The 25,022-nt window shown below is 39.3% G+C and overlaps 1 protein-coding gene across 1 annotated transcript in view; it reads right to left on the bottom strand.

The window, feature by feature from the left end:
* Window positions 1-9,017: 9,017 nt before the first annotated feature.
* HECA (hdc homolog, cell cycle regulator) overlaps window positions 9,018-25,022 on the bottom strand; it is a 45,797-nt gene continuing 29,792 nt past the window's right edge. Inside the window, exons 2-4 of the mRNA XM_054492695.2 lie at window positions 22,525-23,565; window positions 15,308-15,462; window positions 9,018-12,892 (exon numbers count right to left, since the gene is read on the bottom strand). Coding sequence (XP_054348670.2) covers window positions 12,728-12,892; window positions 15,308-15,462; window positions 22,525-23,565 — 1,361 coding nt within the window. The 3' untranslated portion in view covers window positions 9,018-12,727. The remainder of the gene's footprint in view (window positions 12,893-15,307; window positions 15,463-22,524; window positions 23,566-25,022) is intronic.

Below are 25,022 nucleotides of genomic sequence, written 5' to 3'. Positions count from 1 at the left end.
CTTGCTAAATGCTGACATAGATCCTATAAAACTCTGTTTTCATCTGGCTCTGACCTCTCTCCCCACAAACCTCCACAGCTGCAAAGACAATATTGTCTTTGAGGAGGTAAAAGCTTACTTCCTTGGCCCAAACTGGAAATCTGACCTGGAAGTTTCTATTTGCAAAAAGAGCACATCTCTACAAGTTGAGAACTCCATTTATTTCAGACCTTTCTTATTTCCTTTCTTTTGGGTTTAATAATAAATTCTGAAATCCTCAGACTCATAATTAATATCTTATTAATTAAAATTATATGTAAACCAAGAAAACTAAATGCCAAATTACTTGCTCTAACCTCAATATAGAGGCAGTTCTAATAATAAAAAACGCCAATTTGACTATTTTAAATATTCTTCTTAGATAAAATCATCCTTTTGAATTTTAATGCTTAGCAGTTTTGAATAAAGCTTTCTCATGTAGCTTAATTTGCTAGATATTTTCTTAAAACTTTCAACTAATGCAAATCCAAACATGCAACATGAAAAACATCAAAAGAGAAATCATAAACTTCTGGGCAACAGAATATGCCTGTCACCTCCTTTGCAATGCTTTTACCCTGAAAGCTATAATAAAACATTAGTGCTTCTTACACTACACATCATATGATTGCTTACTGTTAAAACCCCAATTCCAAAGAACCACAGGTTATATCCCACCTACATAGAATACCAGGTTAAAGAAATCTGGGCCGGGCGTGGTGGCTCACGCCTGTAATCCCAGCACTTTGGGAGGCTGAGGTGGGTGGATCACTTGAGGTCAGGAGTTTGAGGCCAGCCTGGCCAACGTAGTGAAACCCCGTCTCCACTAAAAATACAAAAAATTAGCCAGGCATGATGGCTCACGCCTGTAATCCCAGCTAATCAGGAGGCCAAGACAAGAGAATTGCTTGAACCCTGGAGGTGGAGGTTGCAGTGAGCTGAGATCGTGCTATTGTATTCTAGCCTGGGCAACAGAGCAAGACTTCGTCTCAACAAAAAAAACAAAGAAAGAAAACAAAAGAAATCTGGAAAACAATTGAGATTCCAACACAATTTTTCGAAAAGCTCTTGCTTCCCAGCATACATACAAAGTGCTACATATGCATTAATAAATCTAACAAAAATGTAAATGAGAGACGTTAGGAGTGAAATTTCTCTTTCAGAAATTTTTCAGTTCAATAAAATTCTTAATATAAAAATGCAAACCTTGTAAGTCAAATGCTTTGTGAGAATTTCAATTAAATTTTAAAAAAATAATCTACACTTAAAATTTCATGTTAGGGTAGATCACAGATCTGATGGGCAGCTGTTTGTTTTTACATAAGAGAAACAAATGGATCATTTTTCCAACCAAAGAAGAAATAGGTTTTTGAGCAGAGGTCTCAGTTTGAAGCTGATCCAACTAGGGAAAAAACAAATACGCTGTCACAAAATTTCTATCCCTCCTTATTAAGACGGATTTTATCTGCCTACCAGTTGCACAACCTCCTCAACCCTCTTCTCATCTGACTGCCTCACTGAGGCCTGGTTTTATCTCCCTTTCTGTCAACACACCCATCGATTTGAGAGACATAAAGTAAAGCCACTCTCAGAAGCTCCTGTATCCATGAGACAGGGTCTGTAATTCCTCCACTGCTATTAGAGAACTCTTCAGGAGCCTCTTAGTAAGAAGGCCCCTGAGAAGCTTTCTTAGGGGTTACCGACTGGTTGGTGATGGAAAAGGCCATCTAACATTGAGCCATTTTCCCCATCTGTAAAATAAAAGTGTTGAGTCAAGACAATCTTGCCCTAACATAAAAATGCTTCCAGAAATAACATAAATGATCCTAATACGGAACATCTTTGGCACTTACTCCATGCTAGTGACTGCACTAAACACTTTATTTAATGATTTCATTTAACACCCCCAGGTAGGGACTCAATATTTACAGGTAAGGGAAGTAAGGATTTAAACGAGCTTGAGCAGTAGAATCTTCTCTCAATCAACCTTTCCTTAACCAATCCAGCAATTAACTGCCTCTAAATCGCTTTGTAAAGCCACACTATGATGAATGACCTCGGCCAGACGAATGCTGGGAGCTGGGAGCCTCCTCGCTATCAGGCACCATCCGCATATGGTTTCGCCCAGCAGAGTTGTGTACTTACCAAAAGTTACTCAGGTTTATTCCCAGACTTGCTTATGCCACAGTTACGTTTGCCATTGCAATGATGTAATTTAATAAAACAGTGCATAAACCAATGAAATATAATTATAAAAAGAAAATACTGTTTCAATAACTCAGTAGGATGCTTTGAGCAGATGAGGCAAATCATATACACAAAATACTGAATTAAACATGGGGAAAAAAACAGCAAAAGATTAAAAAAATGGAAATCCTACAAGTCTAGAGAGGTTCTATATTTATAGTATTTCTCATGTGTCATTAAGTTCTAATTCCACTTTAAAAAGAACCAAATGGGAAGCATTCTTAGAGTGAATCATAAATGAGGGTTTTGCAAGAAAGTGTAGTCCTACAACTAGAGGGTCTAGTTAAAGAACCAAATCTGTCAAATGAAAGTGTATTACTGATTTAAATATAAATAAAATGTTTATGATATACAAGTTATCCTGGGTAGGGAGGTGCAGGGGGGAGAAGAGGGTATTTTTTTCTGGCTGATGGAGGTGTAATTGACACAGAATAAACTAAACATATTTAAAGTATACAATTTAATAAGTTTGACAGATGTCTACATCTGGGAAACTATCACTACAATCAAGACAATGAACACATCAGTCACCCCCGAATTCTCTCATGCCCTTTGTAATCATTTCCTTTCCGTTCTCATTAATATTCCTCCACCCATCTCCAGGCAACCACCAATCTGTCACCAGATTCATCTGCATTTTCTAGAGCTTTACATAAATGGAATCATACAGGGTGTAGTCTTTTTCTCTGGCTTCTTTCACTTTAATTATTTTGAGGTCCGTCCATGGTGTTGCATGTATGAAGAATCTGTTCCTTTTTATTGCTGGGTAGTACTCTAAATTGCATATTGCACTTTTGTTCATTCTTCTGTTGATGGGTATTTGGATTGTTTCTGTTTGGGGCTATTACAAATAAAGCTGCTATAAACATTCATGAATGAGTCCTTGGGTAGACATATACTTTCATTTCTTGAATAAATGCACAGGAGTGGAATGGATGGGACATAGGATAGGCACATGTTTAACTTTTTAAGAAAACTGTGAAACTGTCCCACCAGCAGTGTAATAGAGTCCCAATTACTTCATATCTTTGCCAGCACTTGATATTCTTTTTAATTTCAGCCATTAAAATGGGTGTGAAGTGGCACCTCATTGTGGTTTTAATTTGCATTTCCGTAATGACTAACAATATTGAGTACCTTATGTGTCATCATTCCTTTTTCTGTTAACGTGTTTGTTCAAATGTTTTTTGGGGGAACTTTTTATGTATTCTGGATACAGGTCCTTTTCTTCCAGTCTGTGGTTCTAGTCTTTTTATTCTCCTAACAGTAACTTTTGAGAAATTCTTCATTTTAATAACATCTAATCTATCAATTTTTGGATTTTACATTCATATCTGATCCATTTTGAGTTAGTTTTAAAAATATGGTGTAAATATGGATCCAGATTGGGTTATTTATATATTTTTGCATACAGATATCAAATTGTTCCAACTCCATTTGTTACATTATTCTTTATTCAATGAATTCTCTTTGTACCTTTGCCGAAAATCAACTGATTATAGGGTCAACTTGTTGATCTTCTTGCTGATTGTAGGTAATTATTTTCTCAACTAACTTCTTTTTTGATTTGCTGACTAACTAATGTCTGGGTTTGTCAAGGAGCTTTTACTATATCCTGATGGTTAAGAAACTTGTTGCAACAGGAAGGGCAAGAGAAAGGACAAAGTAGGAAAGAAAGAGAGATAGGCAGGTAAGGATAAGTGAGATAGGCAAAACTATCACAACAACAGGTAGAAGAAAAGGGACTAGAAAAAAAGTGAAGGACATTTTTTTAAATGACATTTTCCCATCACCAAAGACCACCCTTAACCCAGTATGACTCTATCCTATGTTTTTGTGTGTTTTGTTTGTTTGAGACGGAGTCTCGCTCTGTCGCCCAGGCTGGAGTGCAGTGGTGCGATCTCGGCTCACTGCAATCTCCGCCTCCCGGGTTCACGCCATTCTCCTGCCTCAGCCTCCCTAACAGCTGGGACTACAGGCGCCCGCCACAACGTCCGGCTAATTTTTCATATTTTTAGTAGAGACGGGGTTTCACCGTGTTAGCCAGGATGGTCTCCATCTCCTGACCTCATGATCCGCCCACCTCGGCCTCCCAAAGTGCTGGGATTACAGGCCTGAGTCACCGTACCCGGCCGCAACTCTATCCTGTTTTAAAAACTTACGTCTTCAAAGTAAACTGCATTTATTAGGTAATTCATTTGTTTTCATATATTATTCATCAAGGGCATATGCTACTGCCAGTGTTTCTGAGCAGCTTAATAACCAAGATTGCAGTAACTCCTGCCAAAAGTAAACTGACCTTTTAGGTATCCTATGCAGCCTTGTGGTGGGTAACTTTGTGATCTAAATTAAGTCTTCTGAAATATGCACAGTAGCCCCCAGGACTCCCACTATCCCACTCCCTGCCCAAATCAATCATTCTCTTTTCAGAACCATGGGGTTCTGGAGCCTCAGAGGAACGCAAGCCAATAGGCTTCACCCGGCTTTACTTCCCTCATCAATCACCTGCAGCGTCATCAGAGCTTCAGAAAAATATGCAATTTGTTAATGTGATGAAAATAACAAAAAGGCATAAAGCACTTATTCAACCAATGGTTTGGCAGTAACTCAGAATACTGCTAATTAGCAAGGGACAGCCCCTAAACCATAAAAAAAATTGTCATTCCTTAAGAGAAACATGTAACCAGCACTTCTTCCAAGACTATATGGAACTCCAATAAACCCTGATCAAGTCAAGCAACCCTCAACAGTCTGTGATACCAGAGCTTCTAACAAGATTGTGAGAAATTGAAAATTAAACACACCTAGAGAAACTGTTAGAATAGTCAAAAAGGAAAACCCTGCCCAAACTGGATAGATCAATGCTATCAAATCCGACAGCTTGACATGTTTGAATCCAAAAATAACTCAAAGCTAGATCCCCAAGTGAATAAAATGATGAATTCTTGGTGTAGACTGTGAAAACGTCACCTTATACCCAGAGTTCTCCTTAAGCAATCATCTATCTTAACAAAAGAGAACAGATGTCAACAAATTGATGCATTAAACGATGAGGTGAAGACACAACTATTGATTTCAAATTTTTTCCCTTTTAGAAAGTGTTCTTTTTCTAAAACAGGGGATGCTTCCAATGTGCTCATCACTCCTATGCAGAGGGCCCAGCTAGGCCTCACAGAATTACTTCTATGTTGGCACCTGTGTTGTTGAAGCAAAGGCTACTATAGCTTTTAAATCTACTCCCTTGTCACAAGCCCAAATTATTTCTCAACCGAAAACAAGGTGCCCATCCACTGATACATATATTGACCAAATCTGTAATTTCCACACCCACAAGGCTCCTCTCACTTACTTCTGGGGACTCCCTGCTCTGTACAATGTCCAGACACTTCTTCCATGTTTGTGTATTACACCCAACCGCCTAGGAGACAAAGTAGCAAACATAAGCAGCCATGTCTGCTCATTTCTGCTTGCTAACATAATTTCACAAAGTGCTGACTCCAGAAAATGTGCAGCTCTCCCAAAGCATGCTTTGAGGACAGTGCAGTATTAGCAGACGGTCCTCCATGTCTCTTGCCTGGTCACTATATTCTTTAAAAGATAAATGACCCTAGTCCTTGCCTTTTCTAACATATAATGTCTGACAGGCTTAGTGATTATGCTTCTGTAATCTATAACCAGATGTACTCTTACACCCAAACTTTGATGTGATTTTGCACGTACCGAACCTCCAGCATCTGTATATAAGCAGTGGGTTGAAGTATCTGTGCTGGAACAGCCTGGCAGAACCTCTCTCAAAGGCTGCTCCTGGGCTACAGGCCTCAGCCTACAGTCTTCAGTAAGACTTCTGAATAGAACTACCTTTAATTATTTAAAAGGTTGATATTTTTTCTTTAGTCAACATCAAGTTATATATCTTATTTACATATCTGGTAAAAGTGTACATGGCTGTAATTGACATTTTCTTTCCTTTACAGAGAGTCTAAGTGCCATTCATATAGGCCCCCCAATTTGTTACCCTTAGCATCAGAAAATGAAATCAGTAAACACAAAATGAAAGCAACAACAAAAAAATTAACTTCAGGATCTAAAGTTCACATTTAAAACAGCTTCAAAAGTAACATGGACAACTGGCAACGATCTCTTCAGGCTACTAATGTCTAGATCTGACAATTAATATGCTAAAGGTGGCCAGTATGCAAGTGGTAACAGAAAACAAAAGGGAAAACCGAAGAAAGTTCATGGATTCTCTACCTCTGAGCAAGAGTTAGCTAGCTGAATATGTTACCGAATCTCACTTTGAGGAGTAGGAGTGAGAATCCAGATTTAATTCCTAGTTAGTCATTAACTATGTGAACTTACTTAGATTTAACTTCTTTGGGCCTCAGTTTACCTCTAAAATGACTACAATTGTCAATGAAATTCACAAACATTTACCATGTGGGTAAAACAAAAAGCATAGCCCTTGCTCCCAATTCTGACACGTCTAAATTCGATGACTGTTTTGGCTATGACTTTCTCACTCTTAGAATAACTGGGTTTATTAGGAATTACAATGAGACAGTTTTATGCTTGACTTAGATATCTAAATTTGTAATCAAGTGTAACAGAACCGCTTGAGATGGTGCTCATCACCAAGAAATGGTGCTATGGTAGCCAATTCCATTTGAACACTGATGAATGTAGCCAGTGTTGTTTTACTGAACTTCATGAGACAAACTGCTTTATTTTTACTTTTGCTGTTTCTGAGGCTTAGCAATGCCAGGTAGAGCTAATATAATTACCACAATGCTAAAAGTTTCTACTAAAGAAAAAATATGCCTTAAAAATACATTACTATTTCAGATATTACATCTGTACAGCACTTTATTGTCCTCAAAGGTAGTTCACATTCAGCAGGTAAGGTTTACCTCACTGCAGAGTTGAGAGAACAGAAAAAGAAGAAAAGCTCAAGACAACAATTTTTTCCCCCTTTGAAAATTTAACCCTTTACTAAACAGCCTACATAATTAGCAATCTAATTGCTGCTGAATTTGCCAAATTTAAGTCAAAACAATATAAGCAAGATCTAAAGTAATGGAAACCACCAATAAGAAATAAGAATTTTCTTCCATTAAACTTAATGCTTACCAATCACCATTTAACTTCATTTTTTTTCTGCAACTTTTTTCCTTCTGCAATAAAAACTGTACTTTCCTTAAAATTTCAAAGGAATTTTGCTGGCCATAAATTACATCAGTAGAAATCATATCCCAAGTCCTTTATAAGGCTTTAAATAAAGTAAAATTTATGCCTCAGACATCTGCATTAGTAAGTAGCAACACAGGCTTTGAATCCACTGGCAGACTCAAGACTTTCTTTACCCAGGTTTCCCCAACTTATCTTGTGTTCTAATGTTTGTGGATTTCAATCTATTGGCCAAGAATGATATTTGAATTGAAGAGGACAGGGAGATTTAAGGATAAACTATTCTTGATCACAGTATATGAAGTCAGCAAGACGTTCAATTAGACTTCTTTGCTTATAATGAAGAAGCATACGATCTTTTCATGATGAAAATTGTTACAGGCCTAGGAAACAAAAGCATCTGTAGAATGATCTATTGTCAAAAATAAAATCAGATCAAATTTTAAAATTGTATGTTTATTTTGCACACAAAAGAACAGTTGGCAAACCTGGAGACCTCAAACCAAAATTGTTAGACGTCTGCACACAGCAGTTATAGCACCATTTATAAAGCATAAGGGAGAAACTATTTTCGCCCTCTTTTATAACTGGCTATTACATGTTAACATTCTTTATAAGGAAAGCAGACCACAGTTGTTGATTTGTCTACACAGTAGGCACTCCCTTATCCTTAGGGGATCCTTTCCAAGACCTTTCCTATACATTCATACCTATGATAAAGTTTATAAATTAAGCACGGTAAGAGATTAACAACAATGACTAGTAATAATATAGAACAAGTGTATGAGTACACCAGCATTACTCTTGCACTTTGAGGTCATTTTCGGGTAAAATAAAGGTGACATGAATACAAGCACTGCAATACCGGGACTCATCTAGCAGCCTCCTAAGTGACTAATAGGCATGGGACATCTACAGCATGGATCCACTGGACAAACGGATGATTCGCCTGCTCAACAGGATGGCACAGGACTTGAGATTTCATGATGCTACTCAGAATGGTGCATGATTTAAACTATGTGAATTGTTTCTGGAATTTTCCATTTAGGTTGGCCATGGGTTACTGAAACTGCAGAACGCAAAACGGCAGATAAGGGGGGACTACTATATGGCTAGTAAGTAAGTTTGATTTCACCAAATCATGCCGACAAGGCCTTGCATTTTGTTTTGTTTGATTAGAACTAGCATTTCAGGGAAATCAGGATGACTTAAGTTTTGGCTATGTGGCTATGGGTGGTTGACCTTGGGGTCTATCTAATCTTTAACACTATACTATCTATCCAATAGAATTCCCTAAAACCAGAACAATAATTTTGGACTATTCATATAGAATCAACTTTGTCATACGAAAGCTTTTATTGCAAAGTGAGTTTACATGTGATACGTGACTTGCAAGCAGCACAAAAAGTTGGCAGTTTTTATTAGCTGCAGGAGTGACTTTGAAATGGTTACCTGAACAGTGATCAAAACCTCAGAAAGCTTTCTCTTCATCTTTTCTGACCAGACAATCCCACTGCTCAAAAAGTTCAATGAAAAATAAAGTGACAAACTAAAGACAGAGTACAATGTTAGTTTCTGGAATTTTATTATTTTTAATACATACATTTCACAAACAGAAACCCTCTAAAACCACACACAATTCCACAACCAAATGTTTCAATTTTATCAACATTCTTTAACTATTTACACTGTCTTTCCTCAACAAAAGTGCAATCCAAGACATCTTGACAAAAAATCTTTACCGACAAGAATTTATTTTTGAGCTGGTTTTAATGAAGCCCATCCATTATATTTTCTTTCAATTACCCGGAATATTCAGTGAACAGGACATAGAGATGAACTGGGTTAGGCAGCATCCTATTATAGGAAATAAAACACTAAACAAGAACACTTTCTCCTCACTTCCTTCCCAACCTCCAATGAAAGTTACTCAACAGCTGCTACCAGGACACAGAACAGAAAAGCAAACTGGAGTTCTTGACCTAGACACAGGAGAACAGACTGTGTATTAAGCATCAGTCTTGCAGGACTAAACAAAAGACTTAGCAAATTAGTTTTGGTGCTCTAATAAGGTACATATCTGTCTTATCTGTTAGTTTTAGAGTTCAAATACCTAAAAAATTCTTTTTTGATGAGTTAATTTTCCCCCAACATATATGAAAATAACTTTTACTCAGAAAATGAACTTCTTGCACAAAACCTAGAAGTTAAAGGGCATTTAAGGAAAGCTCCTCTGTAACTAGAATGGGATAATTCACCCAACTCCCCAACTTCATGGCACCATGTCTATCTTTTAAAGTATAAACCCATTATATCAACTGCTTCAAATGTAACAAGAGAATGAAGAGGTGAGATGGCCTGAAGAGAAAACAATCAATCAGAAATTGTCCTCTCACTAAACTAAAGCAGATCATTCTATCTGCTCAAGGTATAAAACTCTTAAAAATAAATAATTAAAAAAATTAAGAATAGACAAAAAATCACTTTGAAATTATTAGTCACTCTTAAGATTGATTCATTTTACTGAACACTATTCATCAGAAAAACAAATTGGATCTCTTAGGTAACTAATATCCTTTTAGTATCCTAACTACAACAAAAATACTAACCTTTTTTGATATATTCCAATTCCAATCAAAGTATTCAGGGCAAGCTTGGGGTATTAAGGTCAGTAGATTTCCAAAATAAGATTTATCTTCATGGTGTTGAACACTCGATTATATTTTATTCCCAAATCAGCCAGATTTTCCCTCCAGACAAGAATGAATCATCTTAAAGGCAAAAGATATTCTCAGATATGCTTCATGCTCTCATGCTATTCTCTTTAAGTCACATCCACAGAATCCTTACTTTAGCATCGAAATAATGTCCAAGAGTAAATTTTACCCAATTACAGTAAAACCTCATCCTATTTATTGTTCAGGGGGTAGAAAGCCATCCAAAAAGGCAACATGGAACACAGCATACACTATACTGACAGCAGTTCTAAATTCAGGAGCTTGCTGAATGCAATGTATAGGTCAATTGTAAGCTTCAGAACAACAATATAAAGCAGGTTTCACTATAAAATTTTAGGTAGGTTAAAGATCAGCATCATAAATATTTTACTATTTAAATTCAGAAATAAAATCCAAATGGTATTACGAGGACAAGAGAAACTTAGCACTTTTTGCATCTGGGTACAGGAGAGAATCAGTAAGGAAATAGTTAATTCACCACTACAGCTTTGTGCATTAAAGACAAGTTTGCAGAAAGCTATGTCTTACAATCCTCTTTTAGTTGCATCAAACACTGTCAGTTCAATGACTTTCTACTTCTTATAGGCATTTTATGCATTTCTTCCCACTGAAATGTTTTTTCAGATGATCAAACACCAACCTAGATGCAGCAAACCAAATCAACCAAACTGAAAGATGAATAGTATTAGTGAATAACATTGGTTCTTTAATGCTGCGTTGTTTCAAACAAAACATCAAATACTTCATATAGAACTGAAACTCCGCCAGGCGCGGTGGCTCACGCCTGTAATCCCAGCACTTTGGGAGGCCAAGGCGGGCGGATCACAAGGTCAGGAGATCTAGACCATCCTAGCTAACATGGTGAAACGCTGTCTCTACTAAACATACAAAAAATTAGCCGGGTGTGGTGGCACGTGCCTGTAGTCCCAGCTACTTGGGAGGCTTAGGCAGGAGAATTGCTTGAATCCGGGAGGCAGAGGTTGCAGTGAGCTGAGATCGCACTACCGCACTCCAGCCTGGGTGACAGAGCGAGACTCCATCTCAAAAAAAAAAAAAAGAAAAAAAGAACTGAAACTCACGTGCAATATTGCCTAAATACTTCTGAAAAGCAAAACCACATAGTAAAAAAAAAAAAAAAAAAAAGGTATAAACCAAATGAGTAATATAAAATATTCACATCAACCCCAAATTTGGCTATTCATAAAATGATTTTCTGCATTCTTTTAGCATATATGCACATCATACATGAAATTATCCAATTAATTTTTGAGAAATCATATTCCAATTCTATAAGGGTATGGGACGTCAGTCTATTTAAAGCATTAAAATCTACTGAACCAAAGGCTGTATTTTGGAATGCCCAATGCTCTGACTAATCAAGTTCTATATATATGATCATCTTTTTTCATCAACAGTAAGGTATCATGGGCTTTTTAGAATGGTCTATTTTTCAAACATACTGCTATGCATTAAAATAATTGATTTTCCAAAACATACTTTTAAAAGAAATAGTAAAATTATTTTCTTCATCATCCTTTCACACTTTTTTTTCCCTTCCCTCTTAAGGTCAAATCTTTGATTTTGGAAACTCAGAATTAAATCGGTTAAACATGGCCATAAGCAATTTTGAGGACAATAAGTGTGGCAATTATTGGTTCTGAAGCTCACCAGTTAGATTCTGTGGCTGAGAGATTTACCTGTGAGAAGAATCTGACACCAAATGACACTTCAACAGTGCAACCTGTAATAAATCATCACTGCCCAAATCATGTTATTCATGGGTTCTCCTTAAGAGCTATATTACCAACTTCAAAGACACAATTCAAATGATGGAGTTCTGCCTTCTTGCATTATTTCCAAATTCATTTCACATATTCTGTTATAGGTCAGTTTACCTAAACATATTTGCAACACTAATATCTTTCCTATGTCTTACAATTTGGATATTATTTTCAGCATGAAAAATGAACTGGCAAATTACAATAGCGACAGAAACAGCACTTGTGCCACTTTCAGGTCACCTGTCAGTGTGAGTAAACTGCCTGCCCATGTGTGCTGCAGAACACTAGGCTGAGATAGACTAATGCACTATTAGCTCTCCAGGCACAGACTTACATTCACTTGTCACATATTTTTCCAAAGGCCCAAGGAAGATCTAAAAGAAGGTTTTTAGAAAGTTAACATTTTAGTAAGAGTTTCCTTCCAACTCCTATGAAGCTCTTAGTTTCTAACCACAAATTCCTTTCCTAAATTCACCCCATCCTCCCCACCATCTTAAAGCTGCATCAAAGATTCTTGGTAAGAGTGAACCCCGACCCAAATGCACAGGATTACCCATCTGGGCTCTGGTCAAAACCACAGACTAACACTCGGGAATCAAGACAGGGCAAGGGCAGCCCCTATTTTAGTGGCACACAAACAACAAAGTAACTCTCCTTTAAATTAGAAAAGAAATTAATGTCACAGAATGTTTCCCTATAAAAGATACGTAATAAAGTAATAATATCAATAAAATAGCTATTACTAAAGCAAAGCTTTCATCAATAAGCTTCGAGAACTTTGAAGGAGGAAAATGGCTTCACGAAGTGGTAGTCCAGATTCCCACAGTGTGGACACTGCTGGACATTGCTATATTCGGAGAAGTACTGCATCCCGATCCTCACGTCGATCACCGGCTTCCCACAGTGCTTACAGTTCAGGCGGGCCTGGGGGAAACAGACACCATCAGCCACAACACCCCTCCGCTTCCCAACACTTGTCAAAGTCATCCAAACCAAAATGCTGGGAAACTGATCAAGGGCTTTGCAAAGCATCCCTTTTACTACCAAAAACAGGGAAACGGGGTATGCCTGAAAGACTCCCAGCTTCTCTCCTGATATGCAGCACTGCTAGCTGTTTCACCTACTTATGAGAAGAAAATTCTAAACTACGACTGCCTAAATGCTCTCCACTGAAGTTCCCTAACAATAAGAAACCCCTCCCCCTGGATTTTAAGACAGTGGCTGAAGCTGACTTCCCTCACCCAAACCTCCACGAAACTTCTTTGAAATTTCATTTTTCATTCTACTCTATATAAAAGTTGCATTTTCTTTGATGTAAAAATAAAATTTCCCAAGATACTCAAGTAAAATTAGCAGTCCAGGAAGTGCAGTGCTGGTCTGAGGCTTCTGGAGTTCCCAGCACCCTGCATCTTCACTCATGCCTAGCCTCTCCGTAACAGCACAGTCCTAGAACCTTTCAGCAATGGGTCCAGGACTTAAGTGAATAACCAGAAATTATAAATAAAACAGACTCAATTTAGACTCATTTTAAAAATGTACTTAAAAAGTATAATCTCAACTTGTTCTCAAAATACTCCTGGGAGGTAGGTAGTATTAGATGACTTTTAGATAATGCAACTGAGGCACATGTGATAAAGCACCATGCCAAAGACCACGGTTAGAAAGCAGCAAGGCTGGAGTGAACCAAAGCAGCCTGCTGATCCTCAGCCACTACAGGAACTACTTTTCTGTAACCTGAGGTAAACAGTCTTTTAACTACGTAATCTCTCTGAACAACATTAAAAGTGTGATTCTGAGCAAACCCGTCTTCACCCTGTTATACCTTTATAAGAATCAATTATTGCTTATTTTTGGCTACATCTTATTGAAGACTTTCCTTGATTCATTAGTAGTGTCTAACACTTGTATCCTCACTGATTTTTTTAAATTAACAATAATCGAACATATTTTCATTATTTTCAGTAGGGGGCCAGAAATGAAAGGTCTGGGCTTCAATTGTTTTAAGGAAGAAATACAGTGCATGGTGAATACCAAGAGGCTGGGTGTGGCAGGATGCTGTTCTGTTTTTCTTCCTAAAGACATGGAAATAATCTCATTGCCTTTCAATGGTGTACCAAAAAGAACACCAGAACAGGAGTCACACGGTGCAGTCATGGCTGTGACGCAATGTATGTAGACCTGGGTAAAACATCCCAAGTTTGTAGGCCTCCATTGTATGAGGAAATAAGGAGGTCGGTCTAGATCCCAGTCCTTTCCAGTGCTAATCTTCTGAGTTAACAGGCTCAAACATTCTTTCACTTCCTTATTTCTTTAATTTAAAAGATAATCCTCCACGGTGTGTGTGTGCAGAGGGGAGCCACTTCCTCTGGTTTCTCTCAAGAGCTGGCATTAAGGCACAATAACTATCATAAAATGCCACAGTGAATAACTACTGATAATAGTAAAGATACTCTCTTTACAAAAATCAAGCCATAATGCTAAAGACATAAAACTATACAGTAACTAATAAAGTATGTATCAGCTATTTGTACTAAAAAACCAGGCTGGAATACCTTAGAGCAAAGAAAAATTTCTCTCCTGCCCATGAGAGTATCAAAGAATTATATAACAAGCTGTTTTCTTCCCCAAGCACTTGGAAATAAAGCAAGATATTTCCAAGGATTTTGTCTCCTGTGATTCTACCGGTTATTTGTGTTTTCATACGTGAATACTTCCCTCTTTTTCTGATGACAGCTAAATTTCAGATGTCCTCATAGCATGAGACAATGCCTCCTTTTAGTAGTGCTTTAAGGATTACAACCTCAAACGCCTTACAAGGCATGCAATTCCTGGATAACTGTACTATCCCACAGAAAGAAAACAAGAAAATCCTGTCTATTTAAGAAAGTGACTTTCTTCCTTTTGAATAACTTTTTTTCTATTAGAAATTTAGTATAAGCTAATCATACAGAATCTTAGAAAATATACTCAGGCAAAAAGAAAACTAAAGGAACCATGCAGCCTCCCACCACTGAGACCATCTGGTAACAGGTTAGCAATTCCCTTTTCATGCTCACTTACTTACAAATGCAAGCATATTATTATACCATTTTATAACCTGTTCTTTTGACCTAATATACTGGAAATGCTTCCCATATAATTATATATTATTCTACAGTATTCCTTTTAATGACCGAATAGTATTCCACTAAATGACTACATTACTACATTACAAGTAGTAACTCAGCCATCATTGCTGGACTGAATTTCTTCTTTATTGCCAGAAGCATCTTCCCTACATTCACTTGGGGACAGAAGCCTAATATCACCCACTGCTCCCTCAGTTTGTTCAGTACCTACCTGACAACATGGAGAGGCAGCCAGGATGTCGTAGGTGTACATAGTGCCCAGCTGGTGCCAGCTGCCATCCCACCGTGACTTACACTTGATGCAGATGATCTTGTGAACCCCTTCCAGGCAGTCCACGCACACCGCATACAGGTGCATGAGTCTCCCTGTGCACAGAAGACACAAGGCTCTGAGTGGCCATCATGGAAATCACATTTCATCTCCAAGGGGATAAAAATGTTTCATCTACCAATTATAAGCAAAGATTTTATCATCTGGATAAATATAAAAAGAAAAATCAATATTTAGTACACAAGCTGTCCTTTCAGGATAATGATGAATTACTAGCTGTTGTCAATAAAACATGTATTTTAAGTTCAAGCATATTAAAAACTTGGCTTCAATTCACTTTTCCAAAAAGTGCCGCTGGGCTTACATAATGGGTCCATCCAAATTCAAGTAACAAAGCCACATATACTCAAAACCAGCCTGTACTGTATTCATGCAGGACTTCCTGCTCAAAAGTTTATGTTTAGCATATAGAGACTTAACCAACAACACTGATCTTGTCACAGGCTCTCTTGTGACAAGTCCCATCATAAAAATCAAAAGTCTGTCTTGGGGACTGATAGCCCAGACTTACACCACAACCAAAATTACTGTTAACTATCCTTGTCCTCAAAATGCTCAGCCATCACCACATCTAATTTAGGAACCAGAATTATATCTTACTTGTAATTTTTTAAAAGTTCAATGTCTTATTATTCACTGAGCTCTTAAAAGTTACAACATGATCCCCCTCCATTATCTGATAACATCTTAATGTTAATAAAGGAAAGATGTCATCCTAGTGTATATGGAAGCATCACAGTTTAAATAATTAGGAAAGAGTCAGAATGCCCAGAATCTGCCCAGGCAACGTATAACAGCAACATTTCTGCTCTCTGTGTGGAACCCAGGGCGCTTCCCCATGTTAAAAACTACCATCAGGAGAACACATAATCCTAAGTGGCCTCGTATTCAGAATGTGCTGCTCACTGCCATCAGTCAGACTATGGGTCTTCAGCACTCAGTAGTAAGGACCAACCTGCTCCTTACCCGATGGAAAGGTATGTATGTTCCATCTACAGTACTTAGGGGGAGCCCTTCATTTGCATTTGCTTGCATGAACCCCTTCCTCCTTGAGGGCAAGAACCATGTCTTAGTCATCCTTATAGACTCAGTGACTAGCACAATGTCTGGGATGTGGAAAGCACTTTATAAATGTTGGGTAAATGGATGGTGCATGTTAACAGCCAAAGACAGATAACCTTGGGGGCCTTTATGCCAAAAGGGGCAAGGATGACAAGAACTTCCTGAAATACTGCCCACCTCTGCTCTACCGCATTGAAAATAAAAGGATCTCACATGCCACATCTACTCTGGCCTCAGGGCATGTTAGGAAGTCCGTTCAAGGATTCAGGAGCCACTGGAGAAAACTTCATTTGCACTCTCTGTCCTGCGTACTCAATGCAATTCCCAAACATTCCCAGGTACAGAGGTCACAGCTGAGAAGGGTAAGGGCAGCCTTCGACACAGAAGTCAGGTGTTGCTAACGATGACCATAATGATGAAGACAGAGTAACTTTTACTAAGAGTTAACCGAGGGTATGGCACTATGCTACCAGCTCCATGTGAATCATTTCATTTAACCCTAACAGCAACATTACAAAATAGGCATTACTGTTGCTCCCACTTCTGAGAGTAGGAAGTGAGGCTTACAAAGCTGAGCAGCTTGCTCAAGTTCATAAGATTTAAGTAGCAAGTCCAGACTGATTGATGTCTCTCGGATCCGTAACCTACAGGCAAACTCACTGGAACACCTGGTCTGGACTGAGTCTAGATTTATTTCAGTTCTGCTACACACTGTCCCCACCACAGAGAATTCTGAATTTCTAAACCCTTTGTGAATTTAAACAAAAAGCTGATTCTTCAGAGAACAATCACATGTGGTTCAAAGTGGTAAAGAAGCCCAATAAGAACTTCTTAATTAGACCAATCTTAATAAATTATTAATGCTAAACAAAACCTATTTTCAGAGGAAAAGAGAGCAAACAAAGTCCAGAGACAGAGTGCGGGGAGGGCAGTGAGGGGTAAAGGGCAGGGCGAGGGAGTAGTAATCCAGAGAGGGCCACTGAACACAGCAAGTACTGCAGCAGCATGTCAGCCCCGCATGCTGTGCAATCCTGTGGCCTGCAGTGTGGCCCTTCTATTGGAGTTGAAAATGCTTTAAAAACCACATGGTCAGGCTAGGCACAGTGGCTCATGCCTGTAATCTCAGCACTTTGGGAGGCTGAAATGGGATGATCATTTGAGGCCAGGAGTTCAAGACCAGCCTGGGCAATAATACAGTGAGACCCCATCTCTTAAAAAAGTTTAGGGCTGGGCGCAGTGGCTCACGCCTGTAATCCCAGCACTTTGGGAGGCCAAGGCGGGTGGATCACCAGAGGTCAGGAGTTTGAGACCAGCCTGGCCAACATGGTGAAACCCCATCTCTACTAAAATATAAAAAAATTAGCTGGGCGTGGTGGCGGAGCCTGTAGTCCCAGCTACTCATGAGGCTGAGGCAGGAGAATTGCTTGAACCCAGAGGCAAAGGTTGCAGTGAGCCGAGATAGCACCACTGCACTCCAGCCTGGGCAACAAAAGTGAAACCCCGTCACAAAACAAAACAAAACAAACAACAACAACAAGTTTAAACAAATTAAATAAGCCGAGTGTGGTGGCTTGAGCCTGCAGTCCTAGCTACTGGAGAAGCTGGGGCAGGAGGACTGCTTGAGCTCAGCAGTCCAAGGCTGCAGTAGCTATGATCACTCCGCTGCTTTCCAGCCAGGGTGACAGACTGAGATGCTCAAAAAAAAAAAAGAAAGAAAAAAGAAAAGAAAAATAGAAGAATGTGTGATCAGTAATTGGTGATTAAAGACATGATTTACATTTTCTTACTACAAATAAGACGGCATGGATTTCTCAAAGATGTGGCAATAAAAATGCTGATATGTGGTCAAGGCCTCACTTGTGGCAATGATAACTTCTCTGGTAATGATTAAACACCCTGATCTTCAGGTTTTACATCAGATGTTCAACTTCTCAGTATCTTTGTGGTGCACATCTAATGTGTGCATTATCTATTTATGTATGTCTATGTTTTGATGTGTATATATATGCACACACAAGTACTCAGGCCTAATTTTCACCTCTTTCTTCATCTGCTCCCTGAAAGGTACTCTCAAGATTTGGTCGTGGGTTTATCATATCCTCCTTCCTTTTCTTTCTCTTTTCTTCCTATCCAAGAGCTCTTCCACCCTTAGGATTTTAACCACCACTGTTATAAACTCCCAGTGTTCAACCCAAATGCTTATTTTTAACCGTGTTTGCTAGACATCTCCACACAAAAGTCCCAACATTCCTTCAAACCCAACACACAGAAACCTCATCTTCTGCCCGCAAAACCAGGCCCTTTCCCCACCTTTATCTACCCATCTCCTTTCTCTACTCTTGCACCATTTATCTGGTCTAGAAACAAAGTGAATTTTGTTTCTAAATTCACAAGCTGTAATTTTTCTTTAAAATAACCTCTTGACAATATCCCCTCCCTTCCATTCTGTCCACACCTTTTATCTCCTTGCATCTAGACTACAAAGTCTCAACTCTGTCTCTAGATCCCACCCCTTTCAAACCCCTTTCCCGCACCTTTCCTCCATGTGACTGCCTGCTTTAAAAAAACACTGAAAATCTTTCCATTCACATTCATAAAGAATATATAGCAAAGTTATTTATTATGGCTTGAAAGTACTTCTGCAATCTGTTCTCTCCCTTCTCTCCCTATCCTACTCCTTTCCCACTCTAGAACACCCTTGGCTCCAACCAAACAGCTCTCTCCCTATCTCCTGATCGCAACCTGCCCTTCTTCTTTTTAACCACCCTTACTTTGCTTGCAGGCACTCCCTCCTCATCAACAAACACCTGACCTGGGTAGACCCTCTGCTTACCAAGATCCAGTCCACCTTTTGACATCAGCATTCATGCTGCCTCTTTTTACGAACCAAGCCAAAGTGGTCCCTTCCTCTGGAAATTATAGGGTACTTAATGTACCTCATATCCAGGTGTGATACTAGAACTTTAAGCCTGGTAAGTTAGTTACATTTTATAAAAGCATCTTATCCTAACATTATAAATTGATGACAAGCAAGAACTGATGGTACCCAGCATGTGTGAAATCCGTAAGTTTGATCAACTGATGAATGGATTACATGAAAATAATTTGTCCATCATGGATAGAAAAAGAACACTACTATTCTCATATATGCTGTACCCATATTCATCTTCATAAAAAATGTTTCAAGTTTTACGATGGAGAAATAAAGGTGTTTCCATCCACTTCCCTCTAAAATTACCCCTAAACAGGATAAAAAAACAAAAACACAAACTCCATCTTCCATGAAACAATGAGGTTATTTCAACCCTGAATTAAACTATATGAAGTCAGAAAGTAGACTGAGGGATAGTAAATGGTTAAGCTCGGAAACTGGACAAGCACCGGGGAGCTCGTAGGGAGATCGTAGGGAGCAATAAATTACAAACAACCATAAATTCTATGCAGCATTTTCCATCAAAAAGCAGAGTATTTCAGCATCATCTGAACCTGGGCTAGACTTAGGACTTACACTGATGAACAGAATGTGACAGGAGTGATGTTACTCAGTTCCAAGCTTAAGCCTCTAGAGACAGACTCTGCAGCTTCTACTTACATCTCTTGAATGCTATCCTGAGGGCAACATGTGAAAAAGTCCAAGCTAGCCTATTGGAAGATGAAAGACTACATGGAACACAGACAAGCCATTCCGGCTGAGGCCCCCTAAGCCAACCTAACAATCCACCCACAGAATTGTGAGAAGTCATTAAATTATCCTTTTAAACCACTAAGTTTTGGAATGCTCTGCTTTATAACAAATGCTACAAGATAAAGGGAGTTAGGTACAATTCTCAAAATGAAAGAGACTACTCTCCGCAATTTCAGCTCCCTTTCCTTGCTCAGAAAGGTAGCACAAGAAATTACATACATGAAACAAGAAGAGAATGCTATTAAAAAGAGCTTTTGGAAATTAAAAATGTAAGAACAGAAAATTTTGAACTTCGTAAAAACACCAAAATAAAAAGTCAAGGAAATTTTCCATAAAGCAGAATAAAGAGATGAACAGGGCCATGTATATATTTATTATATATCCTTTATTATATATAAAATAAAGGAGTTCTCCACTCCAACAAAAAAATAATCTAACGGGTCTAATATCTGATTAAAATCAGAGTTTCACAGAATTTTTCAAAAGTGAAAATAGGGTAGTGGAAATTATCAAAGAAATAATACAAAAACAAATTTCTCCAAATGGAAGATGGTAAGTTTATAGAGCCAAAGGGCCAAGAGAGTACAGAAAGCACGACAAATAGAGAAAACTGTGTAAAAGACCCACATATGGTGAAATTTCAGAACATTAGGGATATACGAAGAAAATCTTAAAACCTTCATGGAGGGGTGGAGATGGAGGCAAAGACAGGAATAAGAGTACCATCAGACCTCTCAAAATAGCGACATTGTAAGATGGGAGACAGTAAAGAAATGTCTTCAAAATTCCAAGGGGAAAATATGTATAACTTAGAAGACTACAGCCAGCTAAATAGCAATGGAGAGTGAAGATAAAATCAGGATATTCTCAGACGTTCAAAGTCTCAAATAATCTATTCCCATGCTCCCTTTCTCAAAAAGCTCCTGGGGGATGTTTCCTAAAAGCTGAGAGAATAAACCGAGAAAAAATAAAATATTGAGATCTAGGAAACAAGATTTTTAAAAACAGGACAGAAATGAAGGCATCCCTAGAAGGACAGCTATGTGGTACACCAGGTCCTGAGTGCACCAGGACAGGTAGAAGCAGGAGGGTAAGAGTCTCCATGAGGGGCATTTTCAGGGGCAAAAATTTTTTTTCCAAAAAAAATCTGACAGGTATGTGGAAATGTTTTGAAAGATGGTTTGTAAAGCTGCTGGAGAGTGAGAACTAGCCAAAGTTAATAAAAAAAAAAAAAAAAAAAAAAAACAACTCTGCAAATGAAAATAATCAATTAACCCTAATAAAAACAAAAGGAGTCCTAGAATGTACAGTACTATATAATAAGATAAAACCCTATACTTCTTGGATCAATATTAAATATATATATTCACATTAGTAAACATTAAGGATTTAACCAATAATTATGGTATCTCATCCTGAGAGGAAGGAGGAGGGGGATGCACAGTCATCCACCTTCAAAGCCAGTCAATAAACAGATAATATGTAAAGCTGGAGAATGAAGACAGCAGTATTTACAATCACGATGTCAAAAACTTGAAGCATCAGCTAAGATTTGAAAATGTTTGTCTGGGTACTGACACAGCAGGGTTGGTGGGAAGGAGACAGGTGGGGGATATATCATTTTTACAACAAGCTTTTTAGCACACATTTAAAGTGTAAACATGTTATATGTGATGTGTCTCATCTTTATGGAAGTTCAGTAGTTGTACACGAACTGATAGATTTCTTATACTAACCAACCTCGTGTCATTCAATTTATGGCTGAAATGTACCAAGTCCTTATATGTCATCCACAGGAATAATAAGCTTCCCCATCGCCCCTCCTTCCACCACCACCACCAGGCTAATGCCTGAGCTTTCAATAATCCTATTTACCTTTTGCTGCTATCAAGACACTCTCATCTTTCATAAACTTCAAAATTAATTCAACTAATCTAAAAATACCTCGGACCTTTTCTGACCACTGCTTTTCCTCACTGTTATGTTTATAAGGATCTAAGAGGATACAGAGCTAGCTGGGCCCATTAAACAGGTTTAAAGTAAGTGACAAATATGCAACAACTCCACTAATTTCCTTCCCCATTATGCAAAACCATACACTGGCAATCCTCTCTTCAAATTACAGAACACACAAAATTATCCGCTAGGACAACTGTAGTTGGTACTGTGACATCAGAGTAAAAAATCACCGCGTCACTGGGCGAAGCTGAAATATTTAAATGTTACCTAGCACCTGACTAGAACAAAAAAACAACATTGGTGAAAACTACACCAAAATAGAGCTATCTGTCTTGTTCACTGTTTGGTTTTTAACAAACAGAAAGCAGGCAAGGTGAATTAACACCTATACCTTGAAGGTGACAAGGAACATCATATTCGATCTCATCATGTCTCGACGGGCTTAGGAACAGAGTTCCATCCACCAGTGGGAACTGTTCGAACACCGGGAGCGCCCGGTGGCACAGGGCACAGTTTACCACGTTTCTGTGGCTGGCACTGAGCGCGGCCAGAATGAACTTCCGCAAGTCCTCCCCCTGGCCCACTTGGGCATCGTCTTCCATGCGCACGTGGAAGGTGTTCAGCTTATGCCTGGGGATGTGAGTGAGGAGCTCGGAGAGGTCCAGCCGCCGAAGGAACTGCACGGGGGTGTCGAAGTGTCCCCCCCTGTGAACTGACAACCCTGCAGGGCTGTAATCAAAGTGGGCATTTCTGAACACATGGCCCCCAGCCATGGCCTTCTTGTGAGGCTCCAGATGGATGGCGTTCTTTAAGAACTCCCCGAGGTATCTGGAGGAGCGGGGGCCGCTGAAGTGGGCAGGAGAGAGGATGGAGTAGCCCGTGGGTGGGGACTGGCCCGGGGAGCCACCGGGGGAACGGGCACCGTAGGCTGCGGCACCCACTGCCTTCTCCTGGGAGTTCTGCCGGTCCATGGAATGCCGGCGGGGGAGGTCGTGACTCGGGCCTTTCTGGGGCTTATTTGGGGGCCTGCACTTTTTTGCCTCCTCCGCCACCTCACCAGGAGGCCTCCCTGTGTTCTTCTCGGAGCCAGACTTCTTCTTTTTCTCGTCCTGCATCCGCTTCACCTGATACCAGTCTGTGTCCTTCTTCAAGTGGCCCTGGCCACAGCGGCAGGAGCAGAAGCGGAAGGCCAGGTCGTAGCCCTTCTTTGTCCACATGTTCTGGCGGCATTGCTTCTCGTTCCAGCTGCGCGCGCGGCCGATACAGTTGAACTGGACGAGGATGCTGCTCTCCCACTCGTAGAAGCACTGCAGGTGCATCCAGGTGCTGCAGGGGCAGTGCTCGTTGTTGCACACCACCTTCTGGTAGTCGTCCTTTTCCAGGTCCACCGGCCTCCCGAAGCTGCAGATCAGGGGAGTGGCACATGGGGCTTCTGGGGGAGGAATAAAGAGAGAACAGATTTCAGATTTTTGGATTAGGGATACTCAACCTGTACTTGCAACAGTATGGTATAAGGTTTTTCTAAGACATGAATATAATGAAAGGCAGTTCTAGGGTTCCTTTAAAGATGAATCACTCCAGTGAACCAGGGAATAATATGATGAAGCTACTTAACCAACCAGTCCGGTGGAATCTCTAAAAAGGACCTTCAAAGCCCTTCATCCCGAGCTTTAGGTTGTCCTGAATACCAGAAAGCCGCTGGAACATAGACGGTCTCATGCCCATTTCTCGTCTAAGGTGGTCTGACACCTAATGGCAGGGATATTGAATCAAACTAATTGTTGGTCTACACAAAATTACAAAGCCAGGCTGTGAAGGAAAAAACCAGAATTCTTCCAAAGCTATCAGGACAGGAAGTGGGAACAACATAGTTGTACTCTATCTTGAGTACATGTCCCACACACACGGTGCAAACAGCCAAGCCGGTTCCCAGAAAGGACAGAAAACATGGTGACAGAAAGTAGAATCCACTAACCCAATTCTTAAGAAATAAACATGATTCATGGATATGGGAACTCCACTGATTCCTTATAGCTATTCAATGATAACTGAACATCTGAGCTTAGAATTTATTTCTAAAATGTCAAAAAGACATGACAGAGTCAGTAAAAAAAAACAAACAAGTGGTTGCCACAGGGGGTGGGGGATGAGCAGGTGAAGCACAGAGGATTTTTAGGGCAGTGAATCTATTCCTATGATACTATAATGGCAGATACACGTCATTATACATTTGTCAAAATCCATAGGATGTACAATACCAAAAGGGAACCCCAATGTCAACTATGAAATCAAGTGACAGTGATGTGTAAATGTAGGTTCATCGATTATAACACATGTGCCATTCTGTGTTCATAGGGGGGGAGGCTGGAGGAGGCAAGAGGTATATGGGAACACTCTGTACTTCCAGTTTTTCTGTGAACTTAAATCTGCTCTAAAAAATAAAATCTGTTTTTTAAAATGAGAAATAAAAGGACATGTATGTATAAGTCCTGGTTCCATGGGATACTAGCCGTGTAAAAGTGAACTGGTTATTTCATCTGTTTAATCTTCAATTTCTTCAACCATAAATGGGCATAATTATAGTAGCTACCTTACAGAGATTTTCTGAAGATTAAATAAGAAATGCTTATAAAGAGTTTAGCACAGTACCTGGCACATAAAGGATCATTAATGTTGTTGCTGCTGTTCTTGTCGTTAGCTGACTGTGACACAGCTTGGGATATTTTCATTTACAAAAGAAGCTGTGTAATGAGGTGGCCAGAGGTGGAAGGGGCTAATGCAGAGATGGCAAAACTGACCAAATGTGGGGCCAAACTGGGAGACTGAAAGTCTCACAGTGCAGGACCAAGGAAGCAAACTTGTTGCCACAGGCCCCAAAGAGTGGCTGCC

The sequence above is a fragment of the Pongo pygmaeus genome, chromosome 5 (genome assembly GCF_028885625.2).
Source record: "Pongo pygmaeus isolate AG05252 chromosome 5, NHGRI_mPonPyg2-v2.0_pri, whole genome shotgun sequence".
NCBI lineage: Eukaryota > Metazoa > Chordata > Mammalia > Primates > Hominidae > Pongo > Pongo pygmaeus.
This window is presented reverse-complemented; position numbering and strand designations above follow the sequence as displayed.